This window comes from Desmodus rotundus, chromosome 5 (genome assembly GCF_022682495.2).
Source record: "Desmodus rotundus isolate HL8 chromosome 5, HLdesRot8A.1, whole genome shotgun sequence".
NCBI lineage: Eukaryota > Metazoa > Chordata > Mammalia > Chiroptera > Phyllostomidae > Desmodus > Desmodus rotundus.
In genome coordinates this window covers 148451692-148477623 of record NC_071391.1, presented here as the reverse complement: position 1 = coordinate 148477623, position 25932 = coordinate 148451692, and the positions used below count along the sequence as shown (strand labels likewise).

General features: G+C 48.7%; 1 protein-coding gene across 6 annotated transcripts in view; it reads left to right on the top strand.

Moving 5' to 3' along the window:
* Positions 1-1191: 1191 nt before the first annotated feature.
* The window catches only part of LTBP1 (latent transforming growth factor beta binding protein 1), a 365905-nt gene continuing 341164 nt past the window's right edge, over positions 1192-25932 (top strand). For 3 of the 6 annotated variants that reach the window (XM_024552641.4, XM_045189318.3, XM_024552640.4), the window contains exons 1-2: positions 1193-2123; positions 3158-3228. In XM_024552641.4, coding sequence (XP_024408409.3) covers positions 1636-2123; positions 3158-3228 — 559 coding nt within the window. In that variant the 5' untranslated portion in view covers positions 1193-1635. Of the gene's footprint in view, positions 2124-3157; positions 3229-25932 lie in introns of all 6 variants that reach the window. The other 3 variants (XM_053924369.2, XM_053924368.2, XM_045189319.3) reach the window with 2 other exon arrangements.

The following is a 25932-nucleotide window of genomic DNA, read 5'->3' as shown; positions in this document are numbered from 1 at the left end:
CGCCCCAACTGTCCAGGGGCCACACAAAGGCAATCTGCCCACACCCTTTTTTAATCCATCTAGTAACCGATGCAAAGCCCCCACCCCTCAATGCTGATGTATCTCTCCACACCATGCCCCTCTCCCTTCTTAGAGAGCGAATAAAAACCGTTCTTCTCTTTGTGAATTCTTCCACATTCTGTGTCACTGACCACCCTAACAGACTGTACTGTGACAGCTGTCATATCAGTGTACATTAAAAAATCATATCAAATTTGGTGAATTTTTGTGTAGCCACTTTAATACTGAAGATGGAAGAAAATAAGCAACATTTTCAGCATATTATGCTTTATTATTTCGAGAGAGGTAAAAACACAACTGAAATGCTGAAGATTTGTGCAGTGTGTGGAGAAGGTGCTGTGACTGATTGAAGGTGTCAGAAGTGGTTTACAAGTTCCCTGCCGGAGATTTCTCACTGGACCATGCTCCACCATGGGTAGACCAGTTGAAGTTGACTACAAATTGAGACATTGAGAACAATCAACATTATACCACTGAGGACATAAGGACATAGCCAACATAAAACATCCAAATCAACAAAGTTATTGGTGAAAATGAAAAATGTGTCTTTTATTTTACAGAAAAAACTGAATGGACTTCTTGGCCAACTTAATATTTCTATCCTAACGGCCTTTTCACCAAGCTCCAGGCTGCCTCTGGGGTTGGGTTGCAGGTTTTCCAGTCTACGCGGGCGCCCCCTGCTGCCCACCCTGCAATCTGCTACGGCAGAGTGAGGAGTAGGGTACCAGAAGCCGCAGACCGAGAAACCAGCACCGGGGAGCTCACAGTCCCACAGAGAGCCATCTAACCGCCTTCCCACCGACAGATCCGTGCACCCCAAACAGCCCTTTCGGGGGCCCGATCTGGTGTAATAATCCAATCCCAGCAGCAAGAATCCAAGCATACACCGGTAAAAGAACTCCCAGGAATGCCTTCCAAACAATATCAAACAAACTCTGTGGGGTGTCCAGAAGGCAAGGACCGCTCAGTGACTCCGTAGAGTCCTTTGTCCTTTCCCAGGGCACAGGATGGGGACCTCTGCCTCAACCGTAAAGTAACAATCTGTGTGGATGTGGAGAGTGGCGGCGCGTTCTCTGGCTCATCGCACGCTTTCCCCAATTAGGATTTGTAGCCTGACGTCACGTCTGCCGGAGATTGGCTGTTCAGATCTGACACTGTGTTCCACCGCGAGAGAAACTTTTTAAAGACTTTGCAACCGGGGCTGCCTCCGAGCGTCCCGCGCGCTCACGCCCGCTCACGCCCGCCCTCGCCCACTCTTGCTGAATCCCGGGAACGGCGCCCCCTGCTCCGCGACTCGGCCAGTGGACCCTCACCTTTCACAGCCCGCTGCCCTCGCCCCTCCCCTCCCCGGCTCTCCTCTCCCCACCCCGCCCCCTTCTCTCTGCCGCTTTCGGCTGGGGTCTGGGGCTGCTCAGCCGCCCGCAGAACTTCCTCTCCTGTAACTGAGTTTGCCTCTTCCCCGCCTTTCCCGGGCTCTCGGCAGTTCTCCCGGGGAGCCTGAGCGCGCGCAGGCGGCTGCACCGGGCGAGCCGCACGGCTGGGGGCAGGGGTCGGGAGTGCCGGCTCGGGCCCGCGATGGCGGGGTCCTGGCTCAGGTGGGGGCTCCTGCTCTGGGCAGGGCTGCTCGCGTCGTCCGCTCAGGGCCGGGTACGGAGGATCACGTACGTGGTGCGCCCGGGCCCCGGCCTGGCAGCCGGAGCCTTGCCCCTGGGCGGGCCCCCGCGCCCTCGGACCTTCAACGTCGCGCTCAACGCCAGGTACAGTCGCAGCTCAGTGGCCGCAGGGCCCCCCATCCGTGCCTCCCCAGGGGTGCCATCGGAGCGGACTCGGCGCACGAGCCAGCCTGGCAGCACGGCCCTGCAGGGGCTCCGGCCACCACCACCGCCTGAGCCGGCGCGTCCAGGGGGCTCCGGCGGGCAGCTCCACCCCAAGCCTGGCGGTCACCCGGCGGCTGTCCAGTTCGTCAAACAAGGCAGGCAAGGCGTGAGATCCAAAGTGGTGCAGGAGACTCAGAGCGGCGGGGGCTCGAGGCTGCAGGTTCACCAGAAGCAGCAGCTGCAGGGGTAAGCCCACACCCCCTCCCTCCCTCCTCTTGTGCGCCGCCCGCGCGGGACCCGGGGGTCAGAGCCACTCCGAGCCTCGCTGCGACCGCGGGCTGCGTGCGTGGTGGGTCGTGGTGGTCGCTTCCTTCTCCCGGGCAGTCTTTGCGGGCCTTGGAGCGCGGAAGAGCAGAGTGCGAGGAAACCAAGGAACTTTTACCCAGGATAAACCCCAGTGCATTGTTACTGAGCTGTGGATAAACACAAAAGGCATTTCTGCCTGGGGCGTAACCTCCTGTGCGCGAACCCAGCTACTCTTAGAAGTTGGGCGTAAACATGAAGTCACTACAACTTAATCCCTCAGCATCAATTAAATTTCTCTTTGCAACACAGTTTTAATTTTTTTTTTCTAGCTATTGAAAAAAACGTTTTGGCTCCTGTCCTGTGTGGCCTAGAACATTTCAACATTCTAGAAACTGTGCTTGAGCTTTTCTGCACCTGTGGGGGTCTGCTTTCCAGGGGCGGCACGTCTTAGCACCCACAGAATTTTCGGTTGGGAAATTTCTGTTATTGGGGGTTCTTAAACATCCTGCCTGAGCCCTCACCTTTAATCACAGGCTGGGAGTGTGGGGGAAAACTAGTTTTGGTTAGTTGGTGTTTTTCTTCGAGGTGGTTCCAGGCATTGTGATCTCACCCCTTCCTGTTTGGGCTCTTTTCTGTAAAACTCAGGTGACGTTTAAAATGTAGGTACTGATAATATACAAAAGATATTTGGCTCTACTTTGGGGGTTAAGGAAACCACTTATTTGGACCTTTTTCTCTCCTGTATAGCTCTAGGTATGCAGGCTTTTTGGGTCTCCCACCCTTTTCTGATACCTGGCCCTTACCCTTCTACCCGGGCCCCTTTGGGCTGGGCATCCTGGGCACCCGTTAGGACTCTGTGGCAGCCCTAGGAATATGGAGGCAGGTGGCTGGGCTTGCAGGAGCCCCCTGGAAGCTTGGGCACTCTGGAGGAGAGTGCTGCAGCTGCTGGACTCAGGAGTCTTGCTTTGTTTCAGGGTCAATGTGTGTGGAGGCCAGTGCTGCCACGGCTGGAGTAAGGCCCCTGGCTCCCAGAGGTGCACCAAACGTAAGTGTCCACGTTCACAGTGGCCCTGCATGGTCAGCAAAGTGGGGCTGTCCACATGGGGCGAGACAACAAGGGTCACGTGAGAGGGGCTAATGCTGCCCTGCATAAGGTGGTGCCTGAAACACAATCTACCCTGTTATCTGCAGCTTCATCACCACCCGGGAAGGTCTGCGCCAGGGTAACGTTGGTGTCTGTGCCAGCAGCAAATTGTTGTGCAGAACCATGTGCCCAAGATTCCTCTGCACTCAGCTCGGGTTTTAATCACTCAAGTATTAATCACTTGGTCACACCTGTGAATCAAGAGTAAGGCAGAAAGTTCCCATTGGAGCATGTGCCATATGGCAGAACCAATGCAGTTAATGGAAATATGGATGTCAACAAATGAAAAACGTTCCTTAAGATGATGGCAGGAGGGGAATGGGAGGTAGGAGGCCCTATTTTGGAATAAAACATTAGTAGTTTTTAAAGCTTTCTGAAAACAGCAACCAGAATCCTAGGGGGTAACCACTCTACTGTTCTTCAGAAGGGAGAAGTGGGGTTTCCTGCAGTTAATACACACGCTTAGCGATGTTTTCAATGAATGGATCAATGATGCGTATAGATCTGAAAATATTTCCCCTATGCATGGTGAAGTTACGGTATAAGTAAAAATATATTTTGAGACTCCTTTTGACAAGTTGCTTCTGCCTGGTGCTAATTGGAAATAAAAAAATTTTACATCTGCTCAGAAGAAGTTAACTGTTCTTAGGGGTTCTCCTTAGAGAGCTTGGGCCATAACCACATGGCCTGGAATCATCCAAAATTTCAGCTGCTTATTAGTATTCAGCATAATAAGTCAAATTTAGCATTTTTTTTTAATGCATGGTTTGGATTTTAAAATACTGCTGGATGAATTAAAAAAAAAGTTCTAGTACAGTCATTCCGGTGAACTTGTTTGTTGAGAAATGCCATTAGTTCCTGAAAGTAACAGAAGGACTCTGCACAGTGGCTTTACTTTTGTGAACAGGCGTGTCCAGATGGGTTACGATTTGGCTGTGATCAGGGAGTAATGGCGGATGTGAACTCACTATCAGCGTCTTGATTATTGAACTCAAAGCACTGGATCAGAGATGCTCAGGGTGGCAGGCGTTTGAGACTGCCATGATTTTTCACTTCTTAGATTGCACTTGATAGTAACGTACTGGTCTTTTCCTGAATTGGCAATTGCTTGGGTCAAATTACACACCCTCTTCTCCCTTCAGTAACTCCTGCTCAAAACCTGACATGATATGGTTTCCCTACAGCACAGAGGCAGCCCATCTGTGGCAGCACCGTTTCTATGGGATGTTGCTGTGTAAAGATTAAAAATACAGAGCAGGACTTTAGAGACAGTGGGTGGGTGCTCCTTGATGCCTGTTGGAGAGAATGCATTAAGACTTTAAGAAGCTTACTTGGCCAAATATGCAATCAGGTGCCCTTTCTGAAAAGCGTAGTCCCCCATTTTCAGGTTGTCTGAGGATTGGGGGACCTAAAGATGTTCTGGAAGATCCAGAGATGCCTAGAAAGAGAGCGTTCAGATCCTGAGGAATCGCCACATGGCTTCCTGCTTCTCCAGGTGAGAGAGGAAAGGGCACGTGTGAGCCTAGGTTTTGCTGGATGTGCCCTCTGAGAAATGAGGGTTGACCAGTTACTGCAGGGTTCCAGGGGAAGTTGCTCCGCTGATTGAGTCTCACAAAACCTCCAACAAACGCTTCTGGCTTTTGGTTCAAGTTATCTTTCCAGGTGCTAGAAGGTAGCAGGTAGCCCTTGGGCAGCACTAGGATCTAAGCAATAGCAACATCACTTTCCTTTCGATGGTTTTCCGTCTTCAAAAGATTAGCCTTGCTGCCAAATCTGACAAATTAATTCAGGTCCAAATGCTAGAAACCTAAACCACAAGTCCTTTCAGGAATAATTGTTTTTAAAAGCAATGCTGGGGTAGGTCAGTGCTCAATCCAAAGTGATATATCTACTAGATGGATCTATTTTGATGGGGGACTTGCTTTGTGCATGTCTAGCATAGCTAGCGAGATGAAGGAGCCTTCTGCCTTCAGATGGGACAGCCGGGGTTACCACCAAAGCTGGAACCCTGTGTCCATGGCTGAGCAGTGTGATACCAGGAAAAACTCTTGGTTTCAGAAGACTGAATTCAGTTCTTCAAGCCTTCAGTAGCTGTGTAGTCTTGGGAAACTCATTTGACCTCTCTGACCCGGTTTCCCATCCTGAAGTGACTGTGCTTTAGCCTGCTGTAGGATTATTGCGGGTCGCAAGGTGAAAGAGAATGGGCGTGAAAGCCTTGATGAAACCAGAAAGATTCTCAGAGTTTATTACTGGGACAAGCCGGGTAAATCCTGTCTCACTTATCCGGTACTTGGTTTTCTTCCTTCCCTGGGTGTGATTCCCTAGCACTGGTCCTTGCCATGGCCTTCTTCCTGCAGTGGGGTAGGGTTGGGGGGACGGGTAGATGGGAAGATGAGTAAGTCCTGCAGCTCTGATGCACAGCAGTGCGACTGAGGTCAACAACACTGTGTCGGACTCTTGAGATTTGCTCAGAGGGGAGATCTTCCAGTGTCCTCACCACAGACAAAGAGATGTTAACTCTGCGAGGGGGTGGGCATGTGAATTAGCGTGATTGTGGTGCTTTTCACAACGTATCAAAACAATGGCATATACTTTAAACATACACAATTTTTATGTGTCAATTATACTTCAATGAAGATGGAAAGAAAAGAATAAATGAAAAAGCCAGTCATTGCCCTTCTGTCCCGGCTTTCATTTCCGAGAAAGAAAGAAAGGAAGTACTTTGGGTTGTTCTGTACCCCGGAATGATTTATTTTAAAAGAACCTTCAGAGAGACTAAATATTCGACGATTTGTGTGCCTCTGGTTCTCCTTGTGTGAAGGCTTGCTGTCTAGAAGGTACTCCTGAAGTATTCACACATCGAACGGAAAAAATCCTGACGCCAGTTTTTGTGACTGGAGCCACTTCAGAAGATACCAGGGAAACTGAGATTGCAAAAGAAACTGATTTGCAGTCTCCTTCCTCTCTCACTTCGTTGTTATGCTGAGATTGAACAATTGTCCTTGGGTATGGTTTATTACGCTTAAAAATACAAAAAAACCAATGACATGTCAACATGAAGTTCCTCCTTAATACGGCAGTCATAAAATGTGTACGCACATTCAAATGTATCGCCCAGGGTGCCTCCTAAATGCCATTATATTTTGAGGATCATTGAAAGGCTTTAGTTGAAGAATTTCAGTTTACACAGGTCACGTCCAATTGATGCAAAAAGTATTTCTGCGTAAGAGGTTGGGTGTGTTTCTGTTGTTGGCGTTTGCTAAATCCAGTGAAGAAACTAAGGTGCCCCTTTGAGGCAGCTGGGATTGTTTTTAGTTGATTGAAGCGGAATTTAAATGGGCCGTGGGTAAATGCTTCCGAAGACTGAGGATTCAGTGAACCTTAAGTTGCCGATCAGAGGGACGTGAAACGAGCCGGCAGCCGACCCACACAATGGATGTGTGCCTCCTCAGAGGTGGTCCTGGGGGCCCTCGCGGCCCCGTCTCTCTGTAGGGATGCCCACTGCATGTTAATGTGGCTTTTCCAGACACCCTTTGTGTGTGGAACTCTAGAACTTGAAATGACAGGAGGAGATGTGCCATTATGGTTATTAATATGGAGTGACCGCTCAGAGTGGTCAGTTGGGGGCAAAAGAGAGAGTGCCACGTTTTTCCTCTTTGCAAAGAGTTAACATTTATTATAGGAGGACTTTGTAATTTAGGAACTTGGTCTTTCGGGTGGGGTATTAATGTTTTTGCCTCTCCCCATTTTTGCATTTTTTTTCTTTCTGTCTAAACTGAACCTACCACCTAGGGGTTCTTTCAAATATTTTGTCCCCCTTTCAGGGTAAATGCAGGCCAGAGAGACATTGTCACTGGCTTCAAAGGGGAGACTGGCCTTAGGAACAGACACCACAAAAGAATACAGGAGGGACTAGGGTGAGGCTGGATTGGCAGCGTGAGGTGGGCCGAAGCGAAAAGATGGCGGAGGGCCTGGCGCATTGCAGGCCCTGCGTAAATGCATGGATGGTTCTTTCATTTATTTAACGAATATCTGTTTAGCTTTTACCATGTGCCACATGCTATGAATAGAGGAGAAACGCAGCCAGCTGTAGGGAGGACAGGGTCTGTTTTTACTCACTTAACTCATGGCACAGCAAATGACTTGTTCTCTCCTTAGCACGAAACAGAAAAATCGATATTCCATTGCTTTTCCATTGGCATTCCGCCCACGCAGCTTTGAAAAAAGAAAACCCAAACTTAGAAGTATTCCTTAATTATATACAGAGGGGACAGAGTTTTGTAGACCCCTGGTGCTTGGAGATGCTGCCGTCGATGACGTCCCTAGGAGGGTGTAATGCGGCCAGAGCTCCAGGTGACCAAGGCTGTCTCCCCCGTGCCTTTTGGCTGAGTGCTGTGCTAGCTGAGCGAGGGAGCTAGGCCCAGAGTGATCGCACATTTTTCGTGTGCCTGCTGTGGCCATTGGCAGCTGCTCTGCCAGTAGATCTGCAGTGAGGTTTACCGTGGCAGCTGCTGGGAGGGCTGCCCCAGCCCCAGAGCTGGGAGCTGGGGGTAGGGGGGCGGTGGGCGGAAGGGGAGGGCGGGCTGGAAGATCTGGTTGTGCTACACAGACAGCTTGGCGAAATGAGGGACCCAGAGGTCAAGTTCATACTGGGTCAAATATGTATTCTCAACACTAGTTAAAACAAACATTTAGGAGCCATAAATTCTGTGTGGCGGTAGTACGTAAACCTTGGTTGTGAAGCCCTCCTGCAGCCCCTGGGCCAGGCGGAACACACTGCCCGCCTGCCCCTGCCTGGCCTGCTTACTGCAATGTTTCTCTGCCCAGTGAACCCCGGGCCCTAAGGAAGCCTGACTTGTTGAAAGGACCTTTGGCAACCCCAGGAGGTTGCTGTTTCTGACCCTGTTATTTGTTGTCTTGGATATTCCAAACATACCCAAACACATTTGGGAGGTCAAGTGAAACTTTCCTAAAACGCAGATTTTGCTTCCAAGTCCTTCCTAGCAATGAACAGGGCGATGTGGAATGCTAGGGCTGTGTCACCACACTTTCAACACTGACCCGGATGACAGCATAGGCTGAGGGGCTGCCGGTGGGGCGAGGGTAGCTCATGCTGGGCTTTCCCGCAGCCCCGTGGGGAGCATTTTCTTCACCTTCAGGCTTCATACTCCAGCAGGGTGGGGGGTGGGTGTGCAGGGGAGGGGCTGAGAGGCAGGGTGTGATTTATCCCCACCCCCTTTACAAACACGGGGCAATGCTCAGACCCCACCCCAGACCTTGTGGCTTTGGTTCTCTGTTCTTGCCACAGACCTTGGCTGCCTGGACATCCAGGCTGTGACATTTGAGGTCTTGGTCTTCCTGGCTCTCCCTCCGCACAGCCCTGACTTGGACTGGCTCTCACTGACTCAGTTCCCTGGGTGATTTCCCAAGCTGTATCAGTTTGCTGGGACCGTCATGACAAAGTGCCTCCACCTGGGTGGCTGGGGACCGCAGACATCGATGGTCTCAGACTTCTAGAGGCTGGAAGTCCAAAGTCAAGGTGTGGACAGGGTTGGTTCCTTCTCAGGGTGGTGACGGAAGGGTCTGCTCCAGGCCTTTCTTCTTGGCTTGTCGGAGGGCTGTCTTCCCTGTGTCTCTTTACATCATCTTCCTCCTGTTTGTGTCTGTCTTTGGGCTCAAATTTCCCCCTTTTATAAAAGCACACCAGTTGTATTGAATTAGGGCTCATTCTAATGACCTCATTTTAACTGGATTACCTCTATAAAGATTCTCTGTGCACCTAAGGTTCAAATAAGATCACGTACTAAGGCACTTGGGGGGGCAGGACTCCAACATATCTTTCTTTAGGGGGGAGGCACATATCATTGTTAATGATATGTTGGTGGTTAGATAAGATGGTTTTTAAAAAGGTTCAAACACTTTGGAACACTGACTGTTTTTTTCCCACCAACGATTCTATTTTTAACTTTAAAATATTTAAACACACAAAAACGGAAAATAGTATATCCAACAGGGTCCTGTTTGTAACAGCTGCCAGAGGTGGTAATTAAGCACAATGATTTATAGATAAGGAAGGGACTCTGGCCTTATCTTGCTCTAAATGTGAGCTTTACTAATGACGTTTCCTGTCTTATTAGTGGAGAGAAAATAGTACGTAACTGGTGCAACACAAATTGGTTGTTTCGGTACTTATGGAAAACACGTCACAGCTGTATTTATCCGCACCTGCCCGTGGGTCCCTATTCACTTGCCTTGCTTATTATTAAGGATTGAACATTTCTGGTAGGCATAGCCCATCGACTGTGGGGCCTGGGGCAGGGCTGGGTTGGTTACCCCATTCACAGCGCAGGTATAGTGATGGTTGGTACTGTCATTCAGAGGCTTGTTGGGGCACCGCGTGAATTCATATGAGAGAGGTGCTTAGAGATTAGGACTCCTGCCCAACAGTCTTTGAGCTCTCAGGGGCTCTCATTTGGCTCAGGCTCGCCCCCGCCTGGGTGCTCCAGACTTCTACACACCCCTTTTGAATTTCTCAGATCTCCTGTTGAAAATCATCCCCTCCGGCACTCATTTTACTCTTACTTGACTCTGCCTATGCCTGGACCAGGTAGGAGAGGCACCTGTCTCCCCATCACTGTGGATCCCCTGGGGAGCGAGGTATTTTTTGTGTCGTTTTAAGTACCCAGGCTCTGTTCCTGGCTGTGGTCCAAATGTTAACTGAATTGATTGAAATCGAATTGTGCGAGCAAGTCTGATTGTGTTGTGTTGTAAGTACCGTCCCCTAAACCCTACATAAAGAATTCCACTTCCTCTGTGTATCTCACCTTTTGGCAATCATTTCCGTTTGGTTTTCTTTCCCCTCTTCTCTCTGTGGGGTTACCCTTGCCCGACAGACACTGCTTATTTCGACAGCTCTGCGAGGGCACACCGCCTCCTCTGTCTGTTCCCTCCTGCTCCTCTCTGAAGACTGCCCTGGCATGGCCCAGCCTTGCAGACAGCTTTTCCTTCCTTCCTGCCAACTTCAGACTCTTTCTGCTCAGCATCATCTGATAGAGATTTGGGACTCAGTAAAATGAAGGTTGTATGATATTTTTTCCCTGTAATTTTAGATCCCCAAATACCGCTCTTGGCCAACCACCCTGTTCCCTGTGGCTTTTCCACTCCACCACATTTGAGTAATATTGTTGGCACGGATGTAAGTAAACAGTTTGCGAAATGTTGTGTTTTGTAAATTAGGAGAGGGATGGGCTGGTTTTTGAATACGTGCCTTCGGTTCTGTTGGACCAGAGGAAGGATGAGTCTGGTGGAGGGATGGGAAGACAAGTTGGAGGAAGGTGTGGCTATCTGAAGTTGGTGTGGTCAGCTTTTCTGAACGAATGATATCAGTAATTCAGAAGTGGGACCAAAATGGCTGGAGGAAACCTTTGGAGGTATTTTTTGGATACATTAAGGGAGAATCTTCACAGAGAGGGGCCATCACCAGTAAAAAGCCACTGGAGGTCATAAAATAAGGAAAATACAGTAAGGATATTTTGACTTTATGCACTTAAAAGTGTCTATTTTTCTTATAGGATTACCAAACAATTTCAATCTCATGTTTAATCTTATAGGAACTTTCATTTTATCATTGCTCTTATAAGTTAAAAGGAGACTCTCCAGCCTATCACCCATATATATTTCAGTATAACACCATATCAAGTGGATAGTTAATAATTGGCATCTTCAAAATAAGTTTCATTGTAAAAGCTACTTAAATCAGCCGAGACATACCACCTCACCTTGGTGAATTATTTGCTATACTGCTCCAAAAGTGGAGGGCTTTTCTCTCTGCCTTTAATTGTGAAGGTTCAAGCAGCTCAACTAATTAATTCTTCCGAGACATTTTAAAACCTAAATAAAATGCATGGGAGAGTACCATTCACTACCCAGCTTCATCCAAGTTATTCTTGAGCATATCGGCATCCGAATCCTCTTCTCTCTCGGTACTTTTCACACTGTATCCCAGTCGTCCGTGTTTGGCTTCCCCACTAGCCCGTGAGCTCCCTGAGGACAGGGAGCATTCACAGCCGTCTCTTAATCCTCAGAATCACTGGCAAGTGCACGTAGATGTCTGTGGAATGAATGAGCGAATGGATGGACGGATATTTATTTGTTGCGCTTTTACCGAGCCCCTGTGTACTAGGTACGGTGTTAGGCACGGTGAAGAAAGTGAAGCTGGAGATAGGCCAAGAGAGTGATGGGGAGCTGGAGGAGGGGGCATGTTCAGGGAAGGTCTCTGTGTGTGATACAAAAGGGTCTGAAGGAGAAAGACTTTTAGGTCAAGGAATACCAGCACCGAGGCCCTGAGGTAGGAACAGGCCTGGTCTGGCACAGGGACCCAGAAGGGCGTGTTACTGGATTACAGTGAGGGCGAGGGTAATAGGAGATAAGGGAGACAGGATGGGATCCCTAGTCAGGTCTTGTGGGTGATATAAGGCCATAAAAAACATAATAAAGGGGACTTGGAAATGTGAGTGGATGTATTATTAAAGAATTGGTATTTTTCAGCACTTCTTTGGAGGCCTGGAAAAAGAATGTTTTAAATTGAAAATTCAGTCAATCACCTTTATTGCCATTTTTATGGATGAGGAAACTGCATATAGAACAGTAAAAGTACTCAAGAGGACAACAAATTATTGCTGTAGCCTGACCACCTGCATGGTGCCCTGACCGCCAGACCAGCCCCATGGGGAGTGGACCCCAACCCCCACCTCTGCCACTGGCTCCCCCCCCCATGCCCCTGTGGTGCTCTACAGACTGGGGACACCTTCACCAGAGTCACAAGGCCAGACTTAGGATGAAAGCTCAGGGTTAAAAAAGGAAAGGTCACTGGTCCCAGCTGTGTTAACAGGCAAATTATTGGGGATCCTCGCATGGTACCAAATACACAATAAAATGCTTAACCCTTTAAACCTGAAGATGACAGTCCCACTGTGGTCACCATGGACAATTCCCAGCGAGCAGTTCGAATGGGTTAAAGTGAGGGCGCAAAGTTTTTGGAGCACATTTGAACGTTCTCAGGAGGTGTTGCCCCCCCCGCCCCCATCTCATGTACTGTGGGGGGGTGAGTCCGAGGTAGATGCCCTGGCAGCCTCTGCGGGCATCTCGGGCTGTCACTCACCCTGTCTGGGCGGCTCTGTTCCTGTTTGCGTAGTAAATATTCAACAAAACGTGGCTCATGAAAAAGCTTCCCGAAAGAGCCCTATGAACATAAGGTGGCATTGCTAACAAAGCTTTTCTGGCTGTTTCGTGAAAGATCTCCCTATCACGTGTTGGCACATGTCCTGTCTGGAACAGTGGAACGCTCCCTCTGTTTCACAAGGGCCGAGGATCGCAGGTCTTGCATGTCAGGCCTTTAAATCAGTCGTCCTGCTGGCCGATGGTTTATGGTTTCTCGGGGCACCTTCTGGAAGTCGGTTTGAAAAGAAGCAAAAATCCCCAAATCCGCACTTGAGTCCCACCCCCCCCCACCCCAGTGCCAAATCCGCACTTGAGTCCCACCCCCCCCACCCCAGTGCGGTTTGTTTTATCCTCCTGAACGGAGAGTGCAGGCAAAGATGGGGACCCTTTTTCGAGAGGGCTCTGTTTCTTTCTTGCCATGATAGTGAAAAGGGGAAGGTGGTGCAGAATATCTCAGTAATTGGAGGTGAACTAGTACAGATGATAAGTAAATTAAAGGCAGGGGCTCTGTTTTTGTTTTACGTTTTATTCATTAGGAAGTTGGCCTCCACAGCCGTTCTGTGCACACAATAGGCCCTCAGTAAGGTTTCTTGATTAATAAGCATTACAAACCATTTTTGTGTCTCAGGGAAAGAGCAGCTGAAATTCATTTAAATCAGTGGATACCGAGATTATGTTATTAACCAGTTCCTTTTGTTATGAGAGAGTGAATAAGTAGCAAACCTCCCTGTGGAACAGTTTTAATGCTCAATTTTGAGTATTCAAACTACCTCATTTTGTCCTCTCTATATACAGACTGTTTTAATGGCATGTCACAGACCTAGTGGTTCTCAAGGTGTGGTCCCTGGACCCGGGGCAGCAGCGTCACCTGGGAGCTTGTCAGAATGCAGATTCGTGGGCCTTACCTTAGACCTCCGGCATCGGAATCTGGCGTGGGGCCCAGCAGTGTTTGAACAAGCCCGCTGGGCAATGCTGATGCAGAGTTTGAGAAGCACTGCTCCATGCTCCAGCCTAATCCGTCCCCTTCTCTTTTTCAACATCCTCCTGCTCTCTTGTTCAGGTGTAGGGGTTCAGAGAAATTGGCCCCTTTGGGCTCCAAGCCCTGGGGCTAGAAGCCCATGCATTCTCTCCCCTCCTGCTGGTACGGGGCAATTCCCCCGTCTCCCATGGGAATCTGAGCAGGTGCTGTGTGCCTTTTACTGCACGACCTTTCATACGCTCACCGGTGGGGGGCCAGAGAAGCCATTCTGCCGCCCGCCCAGTGAGTGTGAGTTTTGTACCTTAGGGCCTTCCTAGTCGTTTTCTGTTCTTTCACGTGGACGATGCTCAGATCACGCTCCTCCATATTCTTTAAAGCTGCATTTGCCAGGCTGTAGGCTTGGACCTCCTGTGCATCACAACCCCTGTGGGATGTGGAACAAATGCAGGCTGTGGGGCCCCGCCTTGCCCCGACCCACCCAAGTGACACCCCCAGGGGTGCCCCGTGACCCTTGTTTTCTCAAGCACCCAGCTGACCTCTCCACACTGAAGCTTGAGGACCCGGGGCTTAAAGTGGGTTACCAAAATGAAAGATGTCAAAGGCAGGGAAGGCTGAGGAAGGTATTGCAAAATTAGTCAAAGTAACAGCAGTGAATGTGACATTTTGCTGTAGAGGCAGGTTCCATTGCTCATTTCCAAACTAGTTTCAAAGTGAAATGAAGAGCAAGTTCTTGTCCAGAACATGCCCTCAGCATTGGCAGCAGTGAAGCTTTCTCATGTGATGATGAGGAAGTTCAGACAGAGGGACGAGGCAGCGCTGCCCAGCCATTCTTTGAGGTCCTGCTGACGCCATCCTGGAAATCACTGGAGGAATGCATCAGATGTTTGGAAACAGCCCAGCTAAGAATTTCAGCAATGACACACTGATTATTTAGGAAAAGAATGGCTTGTTCTGAGACTAGGAGGCTTGGTAGAAAGAGCTGAAGAAGGAGTTGGTTTGCTTATCCTGTGAAATAGGATGTCCCCCCCCCCCTTTTTTTCTTTCTGCAAAATAAATTAATGCAAAGAAACTTTACCTGACTGTTGAAGAAATATTAGGTCTTTTAGAAATTCCTGTTCCTCTCCAAGTAGAAAGATTTTTAAGTCATCAGTTATTGTTACTATTTATTCCCTTGTTAAAAGTAAATATTGTATCCTTTCTTCCCAATGTAAGCATGAAGCAATTTCCAAAATGTTGCATGTTACTTTTGATGAAGCATCCAAATTTGAGCATTGGTGCTCAAATTTTGTAGAGACTACATTTGAGGAATTGCTGTAAAAAGCTTCAGTTCTCCTTCAATCTGTGTGGGCAAACACCTAAAACAATTGCTGCCATTTTTATAGCTGTTATCTCTGTGTATATGTCATTTCAAGGTCACTAACTTTTCATGAAGTGCCTGCTATAGAGAAGGCATTGTCCTGTGACCCAAGAGGACATGTAAGACCTTGCTATGTGGAGCTGACAGCGTGCCTGTTTCTGAAGGAAGGACGTAGCTAATTTGAGGGTTTCTAAGGGTGGTTTCTACTATCAGTGGCAGGTGCGAAAGGTTCCTTGGATCTCTCCTATGCCTAGTACATGGTATGTACTCAATAAGTATTTTTTAAATGAATGAATGAATGAATGAATGAATCTTTCATGTCTTTTTTACCTTGTTAGGTTAGATCAATCAGTTGAGTCTTGGAAACCCAGAAGATTGAATTCGAATTGTCTATATTTGTGAGAGAAATTCAGACTCAGCAGCCAGCAGAGGATCGATCAGCCGGGGGTTTTAGGATGAGGAGATGAATTGGCTGGAGGGTAATTTGGAGGCAGCCTAGGCCAAGTGGGGCAGTGTCTGTAAGGTGTGGGGGTAGAGGTGGTAGACCTTGAGGCTGTGTTAGGCAGGGTCCTTTGGTTATGAGTGAAGATACACAGACTGGCTAAAGAAAAAGAGGCTGCTATTGCCAGGTAGTGGGAGGCCTGAGGTTTATGCTGGCTTCAGGCTTTGTTGGATCTAGGGGTTTGAATGGTCATCCCAGGACCAAATTGGCTACATAATTTGCAAGGCTCAGTGCAAAATGAAAAGTGGGAATCCTTGTTAAAAAAACAACACCCCCCCCCCCACACACACATTAATCTAGCAGTAGGTGAAGTGTTAGCTACTGTGGATTTCCAAGGATGAATAATAACAACCGAGTGCAAGTTCCACATTTGACCATCTGGGAGCTGCTGTGTTGATCCAAAGCTTATGGTGTTTGCACCCCCTTCCCCCATATGCAGATGACAGACCGCTCTGGCCAGTGAGCTCCCAGACTGTCCTGTCTACTGTGTAGCCGTGGTCTCTGGGCACTCCCATGCAGTATTGCTAGAACACTCACTAAGTGTTCAGGTATGTGTATGGACACAAAGGGAAGGGTATGTAATATATATATATGTGTGAGTGTACATGTGTGTGTGTGTGTGTGTTTAGTGTGATTTCAGTTTCAGAAACCTTTCTCTCAAGTTCTAATGGATTTGTATTTTAAAAATTTCACTTAGAAACACATGAAGTGAATTTCCCCAGGCTTAACACTGTTGGGTTGGAGCCATATTCTTCTTCACTATTTGCTTACATTGTTTACATGAAGACTGGCCTCTGGGTCTTTAACCACATTTCCATGAATTTGGATGCTTTTCATATAGGTTTCTTAAATACCCTTAGAATAGTTTTTAATCTTTACTTGAGGGTATGTTTATTGATTTTAGAGAAAGAGGAAAGGAGAGAGAGAAAGGGGGAGAGAGGGAGGGGAGAGAAAGAGAGAGGGAGAGAGAGAGAGAGGGAGAGAGAGAAAGGAGGGAGGGGGAGAGACAGAGAGGGAGAGACAGAGGGAGAGAGAGAGAAAGGAGGGAGGGGGGAGAAGGGGGTGAGAGAGACAGAGAGAGAGAGAGACAGAGAGGGAGAGAGAGGGGGAGAGAGGTGAGACATCAATCCATTGCCTCCCTCCAACCTCCGACTGGGGATTGAACCCACAACCTAGGTGTGTGTCCTGATGGGAGATCGAACCTGCACCCATTTGGTGTATGGGATGGCGCTGCAACCAGCCGAGCCACCCTTTTTGGTGGGTGTTTTACAGACTGTCGCAGGAATTTGTGTAGGGGAGCGATCCTCAGATTACCTCGCCTGGTTCACAGCAGAGCGTGGCAACGCGGCTGTGTGGAGAAAGGTTCTGCGTTTCGTTAGTCATTTGGATGACTCAGGATTATGATTATGGTATTGCGATTCTACCTGTCTGTGCAGCATTTTCATCTGGGTGGGAGACAAGTTGACTAAGCTCTTGGGTGACACATAAAAAAAAGTGCACGTAAGAGTTTTCCCTGAAGAAATTAGTCACCCCTGGGGCTGTATCAAGGCTGTGGAACGCCGTCCTTTCTCTCGGGCGTTTGTTCATCTCTCATACAAAACAGTTTACTTTCTAAGGTTGTAATAGCTACTACCCCGGCTCAAAGGAGAACTACACGGCTAACCGAGCTAGCTGTGGTAGGTTTTGGAAAGTGTGGTGCCAAAATCGTGACTTGAAAAGAAGACAGTGCTTATTTTTCTTTTGCTTGAATGCTACACACTGTGCTTTTTATCGCCTATCACTTGCTAAAAGTTACAGAACAAAATATGATCTCAGCTTAGCTTATCTTTCCTTTTTAGCATTTGCCCACGGGAATACCTGCACCCACAGAGGATTTAAGCCAACACACTTTTTAATGGTCCTCAAGTGTCCGGAATAACATTAGTCATACTTTTTGGTTCATTACACACTATCATTATTACAAACATTTATGATTCTAAAGAGTTGAATATTTTTTCTTGACTTATAGTGGCATAATTTAACTTTTCACTAAAGCTTGCAAACTAATTGCCACCTGAATATTGGAACATTGTAACTGGCTTTTGTTCTGGAACAAATTTTAAGATCACACGGAGACTTTCATGGCAACAACAAGGGTGTGGGATCAGAGTTGCACTCATTGGCTTCTGTGACTTTTTATTGTTGCACAATTGCAAGGTTATGTGACACGTTGGCACTCGACTGCATGACCTGGGGTGAGGCTTCAGGGAACTGATTTCAGTTGTTATAACATGCTCGTCATCTGCAGTGGGCATTCTGACCCTGGGGAGCCGGTGGCTCGGAATCGTATTTGGAAATGATCTAGGAAGTCAGTCATCTGGTCCAGCCACCCCATCCTTACTTCAGCCCAGGAATCTTCCAGGCACCTCTGCCACAGGCTGCTTAGACTGTATTTGAATCTTTGTAGAGACAAGAAGCTCACTCCTTTAAAACCAACCCTTTTGTTTCATAGACAGCTGATTGTGAAAAATAAAATTGATATTGAGCTGAAGTATGCATCCTTCTAACTTCCATGGAGTTGCTAGCATTGTTAATTTCTACTTGTAGATGAAGAGAAGAGCCCTTAAAACATTGGTAGAGGTGGGATAATTACATGTAATTTCTGACTCCTGTGTTTTCTTGGCAAGCTTTTCCGTGATAGCATCTTACACCATCTGCCCAATTCAGCAAGTATTTGCTGAGTCTCAGTCGTATGTAAGGTACCCTCCTCAGAGATAGGGTGGAAGACACGGGACACAAAGGTCTGTTGAATTCTGCCACCCAAGAATATATGTATGCAGTGTGAAATGGATCGGAAAAGCACACAGATTGATACAAGAGGGAAACGAAGTGCCGCCGGGGTTCCCCGGGAGAGAGTGATATCCAACGCAGCTGCTGAGACGAGCTGCAGAGCAGAATCCCGAGGGAACTGAGGTCGGTGGGCTGTTTCTGCAGGTGAGTCTGGGAGAAGGGCGTTCTGGGCAGACAGACCTATGTGAACAGAGCCCCAGGGTGGGGAGCAGGAGTTGTGTCAACAAGGCAGGGGTCTGATTTGCTCAGCTTACGGGGTGTTCATAGAGGAAGGGACTGCTGGTGGTAAGGATCAAGAGGCAGGCTGAGCCATGAGCTGGGAGAGGCGTGGTCCCCTGCCTCAGTTGTCTGCCCCACATCACCACGATGCCACTGCAGGAGCTTGGGCCTGGGTTTGAGTCCAGATACGGTCACGGATCCTCTGCATCCCAGTCTGGAAATGATCTGCGCTCACTGTAAGGGATGCAGGACCTGTTGGTGAAGAATCCAGCAGACAGCTGTCAGGATTTTGGGGGAAGGCAGGAGCCATGTGAGTGAATCTTGCAGTGGTATGCCATGCAGTCTGCAGAGGAAGACCAGCTCAGGCCAGAAAGGAAGGGGAAACAACAGGGGTGGCAGTGGGGAATGGGCAAGTGGGGACAGAGATGCCGATTGAGGAGGCAGAATTGGATTTAATATTTTGGGTGGAGGAGGGAGACCTCACCTCAGGCTTTAGTGGAGGAAGGAAGGAAGGGAGGTAAGAAGGGTGACTTTGTGTTGGGCATATTGAGGTGGAGGCCTTCCAGGCAGAGGGAGGCCGGGCCTGGGACTGGCTGTGCAGTTGGGGAGGGTCTCTGCTCCCAGGAGCGAGCTAGGGATGCAGGTGGGAGCAGGCGCCTTGGAGCCTTCAGTCCAGCGCTGCACGTGGACAAGAGGAGCCAGAACCGAAAGGCCACTCATTTAAAAGCAAAGAAAGGAATGAATTCAAGAGACAGTGAAAGGAAAGTTGGCGGGGACAGCCTGACAAATGATTCCCAGTGTCTTAGAGTTCTCAGGAGGAAAAAACCCCAATACAATCATCACACTGTTTGTACACACACACACACACACACACACACACACACACATGCACGCGTGCACTTGCATTCATTTATACAAGTTCATCTATTGTTTAGGCCTGTTCGTTTCCTCAGAAAACCCTTCAGGAAACCCTCTGCTCTCCCAGAGAACATGTCTATATTTAGAAGACTTTTAGAGAAAGCCTATTGTTAAATCTTCCTTTACTGGCCAATCACTGAGAGACCATAGAAATGTAAATCACAGATCCCTATACCAAGTGGGAGGAGGGAAGAATGTTGCCTGTTTTGTTCTGTTGAAGACCATGAGGTGTAAACAGAACTCAGTCCTTTGTGGCCCCAGAGGATCCAAGAAAGGCAGAGCTGGAAGGGACCACCAGCCCGTCTCTCTCTGTCCAATAAAGAGGAAATTGAGGCCCAGAGCATTGTGACCGGTCCAGGGTCACACAGCTCATTAGAGGCAGAGCCTGTTAGCTTGATGCCAGATATCCCTGCTTGAAGTCCGCTGTTCATCCCAGGCCAGGACCTCGGGGCTCCATGCCTCAGCGGTTGGCCCAGACAGAAGGGGTCTTCAGCTGGGAGTGTGTGTGTGTGTGTGTGTGTGTGTGTGTGTGTGTGGTTGTTCAGGGTCCATCCAACTGTAGAGTTTGAGAGCTGGATTGTAGGAAAGAGCAGTGAAGGACCGTGGGGATTATTGCAATACCCCATAATTGTTAGAACTTTCTAACATGCGTCCCGCAGAGGAAAGTGCTGAAACACGAGGCGTGAACTCCTTGTCCCTGGAGGTCTATTTAAGTAGACACTACATATCCACCTGGGCAAGTTAACAGTAGTTAACATTCACCAAGAACCAGCCATCTGCCTGGCACAGCTCTGCGTGTTTTCCAGGGATTAGTCTCACTTTATCCTCCTAGTGTCTTCATGAGATGGGCATGGTTATTACACTGAATTTACAGATAAGGAGACTGAGGCACCAGAGAGATTAAGAACCTGCCCAAGGTGACATTGCCAGGGAGCGGCGGAGACAGGATCATACCTGTCTTTTGACCCCACAGCCTGCACGCTTATTCTGGTGCTAGTGGTTCTCAACCTATGCTGTCCATTACAGTCTCTTGGGAAGATTTAAAAAAATTCTTAGGCCACCTCCCAAACCAGGTGAATCAGATTCCCCATGGGTAGGACCTTGCAGGAGTATTTTTTAAAAAGCCCCTCAGATGGTTCCAACTCTACAAGGTGGAGAAGCACTGTAGTCCGCCACAGCTGGCGGAGCGCTCTGAGGGCAGTGCTTGTCAGACTCCTGGGGGTCACGTTCGATTGCAGATTCTGCTCCAGGAGAAGGCCCGGGGTGGGCCTGAAAGGCTGCGTTTCTTACAGGTGCCTCTGATGCTGTGCTCCTGGGCCTGTGCGTGTCCTTTATTGGCTGAAGGCTAATCATCAAGGCCCCTTCCGAGGCCGAGATTTTACGGTTGTACACTCAGAACTGCCCCATGTATGTGGTCTTACTGAGTCAGCCGTCTGCTGCGTACATTATCCCCTATCCTCTTGACAGCCTCCGAAGGAGACATCATGTCCCCGTTTTAGAGATGAAGGCGTGGGGCCTTCTGAAGTTTTGCCAGAACCCTAACTGGAGTCTTCCGCATCTGTCACCTGTGCATTACTTCCCTTATTATGCATGTAGATGGAGTCCTGAGAAGGCTTCTGGGGCGTCTTTCTTTTCTGACCTGTGGGGCAGGCATGGGACCCTAGAGAAAAGGCCGCCAGGAAGCCCAGCAACTGTTCCGGTCCCCGGCGGCCTTCTCTCTCCCTGACGTTGACCTGGTGGTGGCTTGTGAGAGAGTGTCGTAGGTGTGCCGTGGTGGCACCCTAAGAAGTGCATTTGTGAGGTTCAGTTTCCTGTGAAGTTTGCAGTCAGTACCAGAAATGCTCACTGCAGTTGCTGGATGCAGATTGTAGACCCCCGTGGCCCCTGGCCGGGGGCACCGCACTGGTCCCTTGAGAGGCTTGCTCAGCCGTAATGCTTGGGCTCCTCCGAGGCCTAGGAATCCATGACTGAGGCCTGGTGACCCAAATCTGAAAGCTCTCCCACTGTTCCAATGTACGCTAAGATTTAAAAACCATGGACCATCAGCCTGAGCACCACCTAGATACTTGTTAGACATGCAAATTTGAGGGCCCCACCCCAGACATAGTGAATTAGAAACTGTAGGGGTGGGCCCAGGGATCTGTGAGTTGATTCTGAACTTTGAGAACCACGGGATCCTTGCTACTCAAAGTGTGAACATGGGCCAGCACTTCAGCCTGGTCAGGGAGCTTCGTGGAAATGCAGGGCTGTGGGCCCGATCTCGACCTACTGAATTGGAGTCTTCACTTTAACCTGACCAGAGCGCTGGTGCACCTGATGTTTGAGAAGCCCTTCCCCACACAGTGGTCCTACCCCTGGCCCCCTGCCCCAGACCTGGTTGTGCATTATAATCTGAGAGGCCTTTAAATATACCAATGCCCTATCTCTACCCGAGGCAATTAAGGCAGAGTATGTGGGGTTGGGTGGGGCCTAGACATCTCATTTTTAAAGTTCACCAGGCGACTCCAGTGGCACAAACCTTGCTGAGATCCACTGGTCTAGGTGTTGCCAGGGTGTCAGCAGCCTGGTCTCACACCTGTGAGATAAGACTGTGAAGAGGAGCCAGGGTCCAAGTCCTGCCGCGTCCTGCTTCTCCTGCATCCCAGACCGTGACTGGAGACCCAGGCTCCAGAAGAGAGAGCCCAGGGACTTGCCGAGAGGACTCCCTGCCTGGAGAAAGATAAATACTGTATGAAATTTAAATAGTGTATGAAATTTTCAGACAAGAGAGTGAGAGCTTGAGGTGGGGGGTGGCGGGAGATGCACTGGCAGCAGAGGTTGGTGGGGGGATGTGAGTTAGATGGATGGAGTCCGTTACCTGGCCTCAGGCCACAGCGCTTCTCACACCCGATACACAGAACCACCTGAAGAATGCAGATTCCTGGGCTCTGCACAGAGGTCCATGGTCAGCAGGGCTGGGGCAGGGCCCAGGAATGCACGTGGTTAACGAGCTCCCCTGAATGACTCTGGTGTGAAAGCCCAGGGCCCTGCTCTGAGCCACAAACCACACCACGCAGAGGCTCTGATGCAGCTGATCATCGGGATTAGGTGGAGAAACTGGGAAATCCAGGCCCCAGGCCCCAGGCCCCATCCCAAGCTCTTCTGATTTAGCAGGGCTCCTGGGGCCCTGGAATCAGCCTGTTTAACAAGCAGCCCTTGCCTTTCAGACTGTGCTCTCAGAAACCCTCAGGAGTCCATGGAAGTATATCAGGGCCCTGCAAGGGAGAGAGTTAAGAGAAAAGCAAGGTGTAAGGAGTGGGTGGGTCTCAAACACTCACCCTGCTTTATCTGCTTCATATGTTATGCTTCCTCGTAAAATGGCATTCGAAGAAAGGATTTAACTGTTTGTCAAAGTTTGCAAGCGAGTCACGGCCGCCCCTTGATGCAACCTCTTTGAGGTTGGCAGTATTCTCCCAGTTCAGGACAGCGTCTCTGTCTTATGACCACCTACCTTTCTGGACCCTTTGACCTTCGATCCCTGATCTGCCTCGCACCTGGCCCATCATGCTTACCGTCCCGAGTGACCCTGACCTCACTTATATCATGGGATTGTCCGACTCTGTCTTTTGCTCCAAGTGCCAAACTACTCTGCAGCTAATGGAAAGCTGGTCACCCCAGAAATGCCCTTGGCATAGATCATAGTACCTTAAGATCATAGGACCAGTACTCCAAAATATGACCGCGGCTCTCACGACTTTCCATGCTTGGTAAAGCACAGATTGCTGGGCTCTGTGTGTCGGAGCTGGGGCGTGAGAACTGGCATTTCTAGTGAGCTCCCGGGAGCTGCTGCTGAACCAGGGACCACACTGAGAACCGCCACCCAATGATTCGATAGTGTGGATACACCTGGGGCCCAATTCTCCTGCTGGATGAATTGAGCATTTTCTCATTGGGTGGCTTTTCCTTTGGCGTTAAAAGTATATGAGAGGAAACGTCTTGCCTGAAGAGTAAACGGTGGCATGAAGAACTCAGCGTAAATTAGGGCTGTGGCTCAGTCCTGTTTGCACTCACTAAGGTTTGCCCGACGCGCCCGCCCTGCTGACAACCATTTACAATTTCCTGGTTTCTGCAGGGAAGTGCATGGCGTGGTGTTCCCTTGCTACTGGTTACACAGACCCTGCCAAAAAGGGTTGTGGCCGTGAAAAGGATCAGGCAATAGCTTCTCGTTGCCCAGGGCTTGGTCGGGCCAGAGCATGACAAACTGTCGTGGAGCCCGGGTTATCAGATAGATAGATATTTCCTCTTCCCTGAAACAAGTAGTAAAAGAACAAGTGTCCTGTATTGAGTCATCTTTTGAAGGACTCCCCTCCTTAGAGTCCCACACCCTTGCATAGACCGGGCCTGAGAGGTGTCCTCCCAGTGGACAGGCAGACACAGACAGGCTCCTGGCCCCGCTGTCTGGGTCGGAGGTTATCGCCAGTCACTGGTGGGAAATCCCCATCAGTGGCCGAGTGGTTGGACCAGGCACATGACTGTAATTATTGTTGTGTTAAAAAAAGTAGCCCTTGAGCTGCTCTGTAGTGGTTCGGCTCTGCAGTGGAATATGTTCAGTTTCACTTTTCAGCAGCACAGCTGTGCGACACCACTCACTGCTCTTGAACAAAGGCAGAGGTTTAGTTAATAAGGTAATTACATTGTGCAGGTGGTGGGCCCCTGTCCATGGGCTGGTGAAAAGAAAATGGGTGTGTTTCACGTTCAGTGGGGTGGGGTCAGGCTAAACCACGTGCCCCTTTCCTGCCGGAGAGGATGGAGAGGTCCGGAGAATGAGGATGAGTATTTCCAGGTGAGTTGAACACGGTGGCTGTCAGGTGGTGTTGGGAGTGCCCTGGAGAGGGGTGGGACTAGCGTCTCTGCTCCACGGCGCTCTTGGGGGTGATTTTCCAGCCCTCTTTATCCTGCCCACTGAAGGAAATAGAAGAGAATCGAAAACATAAAAAGAGGCTCAAGGCATGACATTTAAAAAAAAAACATCCTTAGCACTGTCCCACTTGGAGGTCTGCCTTATTCCATTCTGGGCTGACACTTTTTTTTTTTTAAAGAATTTAAAAACGATGTTCATTGATTTTAGAGAGAGAGGAAGGGAGAGAAGAACATTAATGTGGGAGAGAAACATTGATTGATTGCCTTTGATGTGTGCCCTGACTGGGGATCGATCCCACAACCTAGGTATGTGCCCTGACGGGGAATCAAACCTGGTCAGGTATATGGAATGATGCTCCAACCAACTGCGCCACACGGGCCAGGGCTAGGCTGACACTTTTGAAACATTAGATTGGGTTTTGTCCTTCCCTCCTAGGTTCACAATAGGAAAAATAATAAAAACGATTTATTTGGGTAGGTTTTCTGTGTTCCAAACCCTGTGCTAGTTGCTTAATATTGAGGTGGGCTGTCTTATAGTGGAGTTGCATCATTCAGACACTGAACTTGACAGGCCACAAGTGCTTGGCAGAGGGAGAGAGATTGTGTTTCAACACGGGAATGGTGACCTGTTCAAATACAGAAAGACATTTTGAGAGACAGTATGTTGGCCCTCCTAAATACTGGGATGGGCGAAAAGTCCGTTCAGTTTTTTCCATAAAATAAAAGACACACTTTTCATTTTCACCAGTAACTTTATTGATTTGGGTATTTTGAGTATGTCATCTGTCTCCCACTATTGGCTTCTAGTGGGTAGAGGCCAGGGGTGCTGCTAAACATCTTCCAATGCATAAGACAGCCCCACAGCAAAGAATTATTTGGCCAGAATGTCAGTAGTACCAAGAACCTTCGCAAACCACTTTTGACATGTTTGATCAGTCTCAGCACCGTCTCCACACACTGCACAATTTTTTTGTGTGTGTTTCAGTTGTGTTTTTACCTTTTTTGAAATAATAATGCATAATATGCTGAAAATGGTTATTTTCTTTTATCTTCAACATTAAAGTGGCTACACAAGAATTCACTAGTTTTGATAACCTTTTTAAATGCATGCTGATATGACAGCTGTCACAACACAATCTAGCAAAACTGTTTCAAATAAAGTTAAAGACAAGTAAGCACTACTAGAGCCAGCATACAGAAAACACTAAACGGACTCTTTGGCCAACCCAATAGATTTTGAAGAGTAATTTTGACTATAGGTGACTTTAATCTTAGATACTAACTTAATTCCCTTCCTTCCCAAAAGATGAGATGACTTTCCACTATCCCCACTGTACAGATGTTGCAATTGAAGCCTAAAAGGGCTGAATCAATCCCCACAGTTCATGCAGCTCGTAAGCGATGGGACACAGGTTTAACCGCAGGGATTCCTGCCCCAAAGCTCATACTGGGGTGTATTGTAGTACAACTCAGAGCTGGGCAAGGAGGTGATGGAGGAACCTGGAACAGCCCCCATACTGGGAATAGCTCCAGGCATGGGTACATTGAATCAGGAGAAAAGAAGGCACAGGCAGGATAATAGAATTTTCCTGAAATACTGTGGAAAGGGGAGTCAATGAGTGGAAGCTAAAATAGACTTTTTCACTCAAAATAAGGAAAAATCTTTTTAAAATAGAGCTGTGC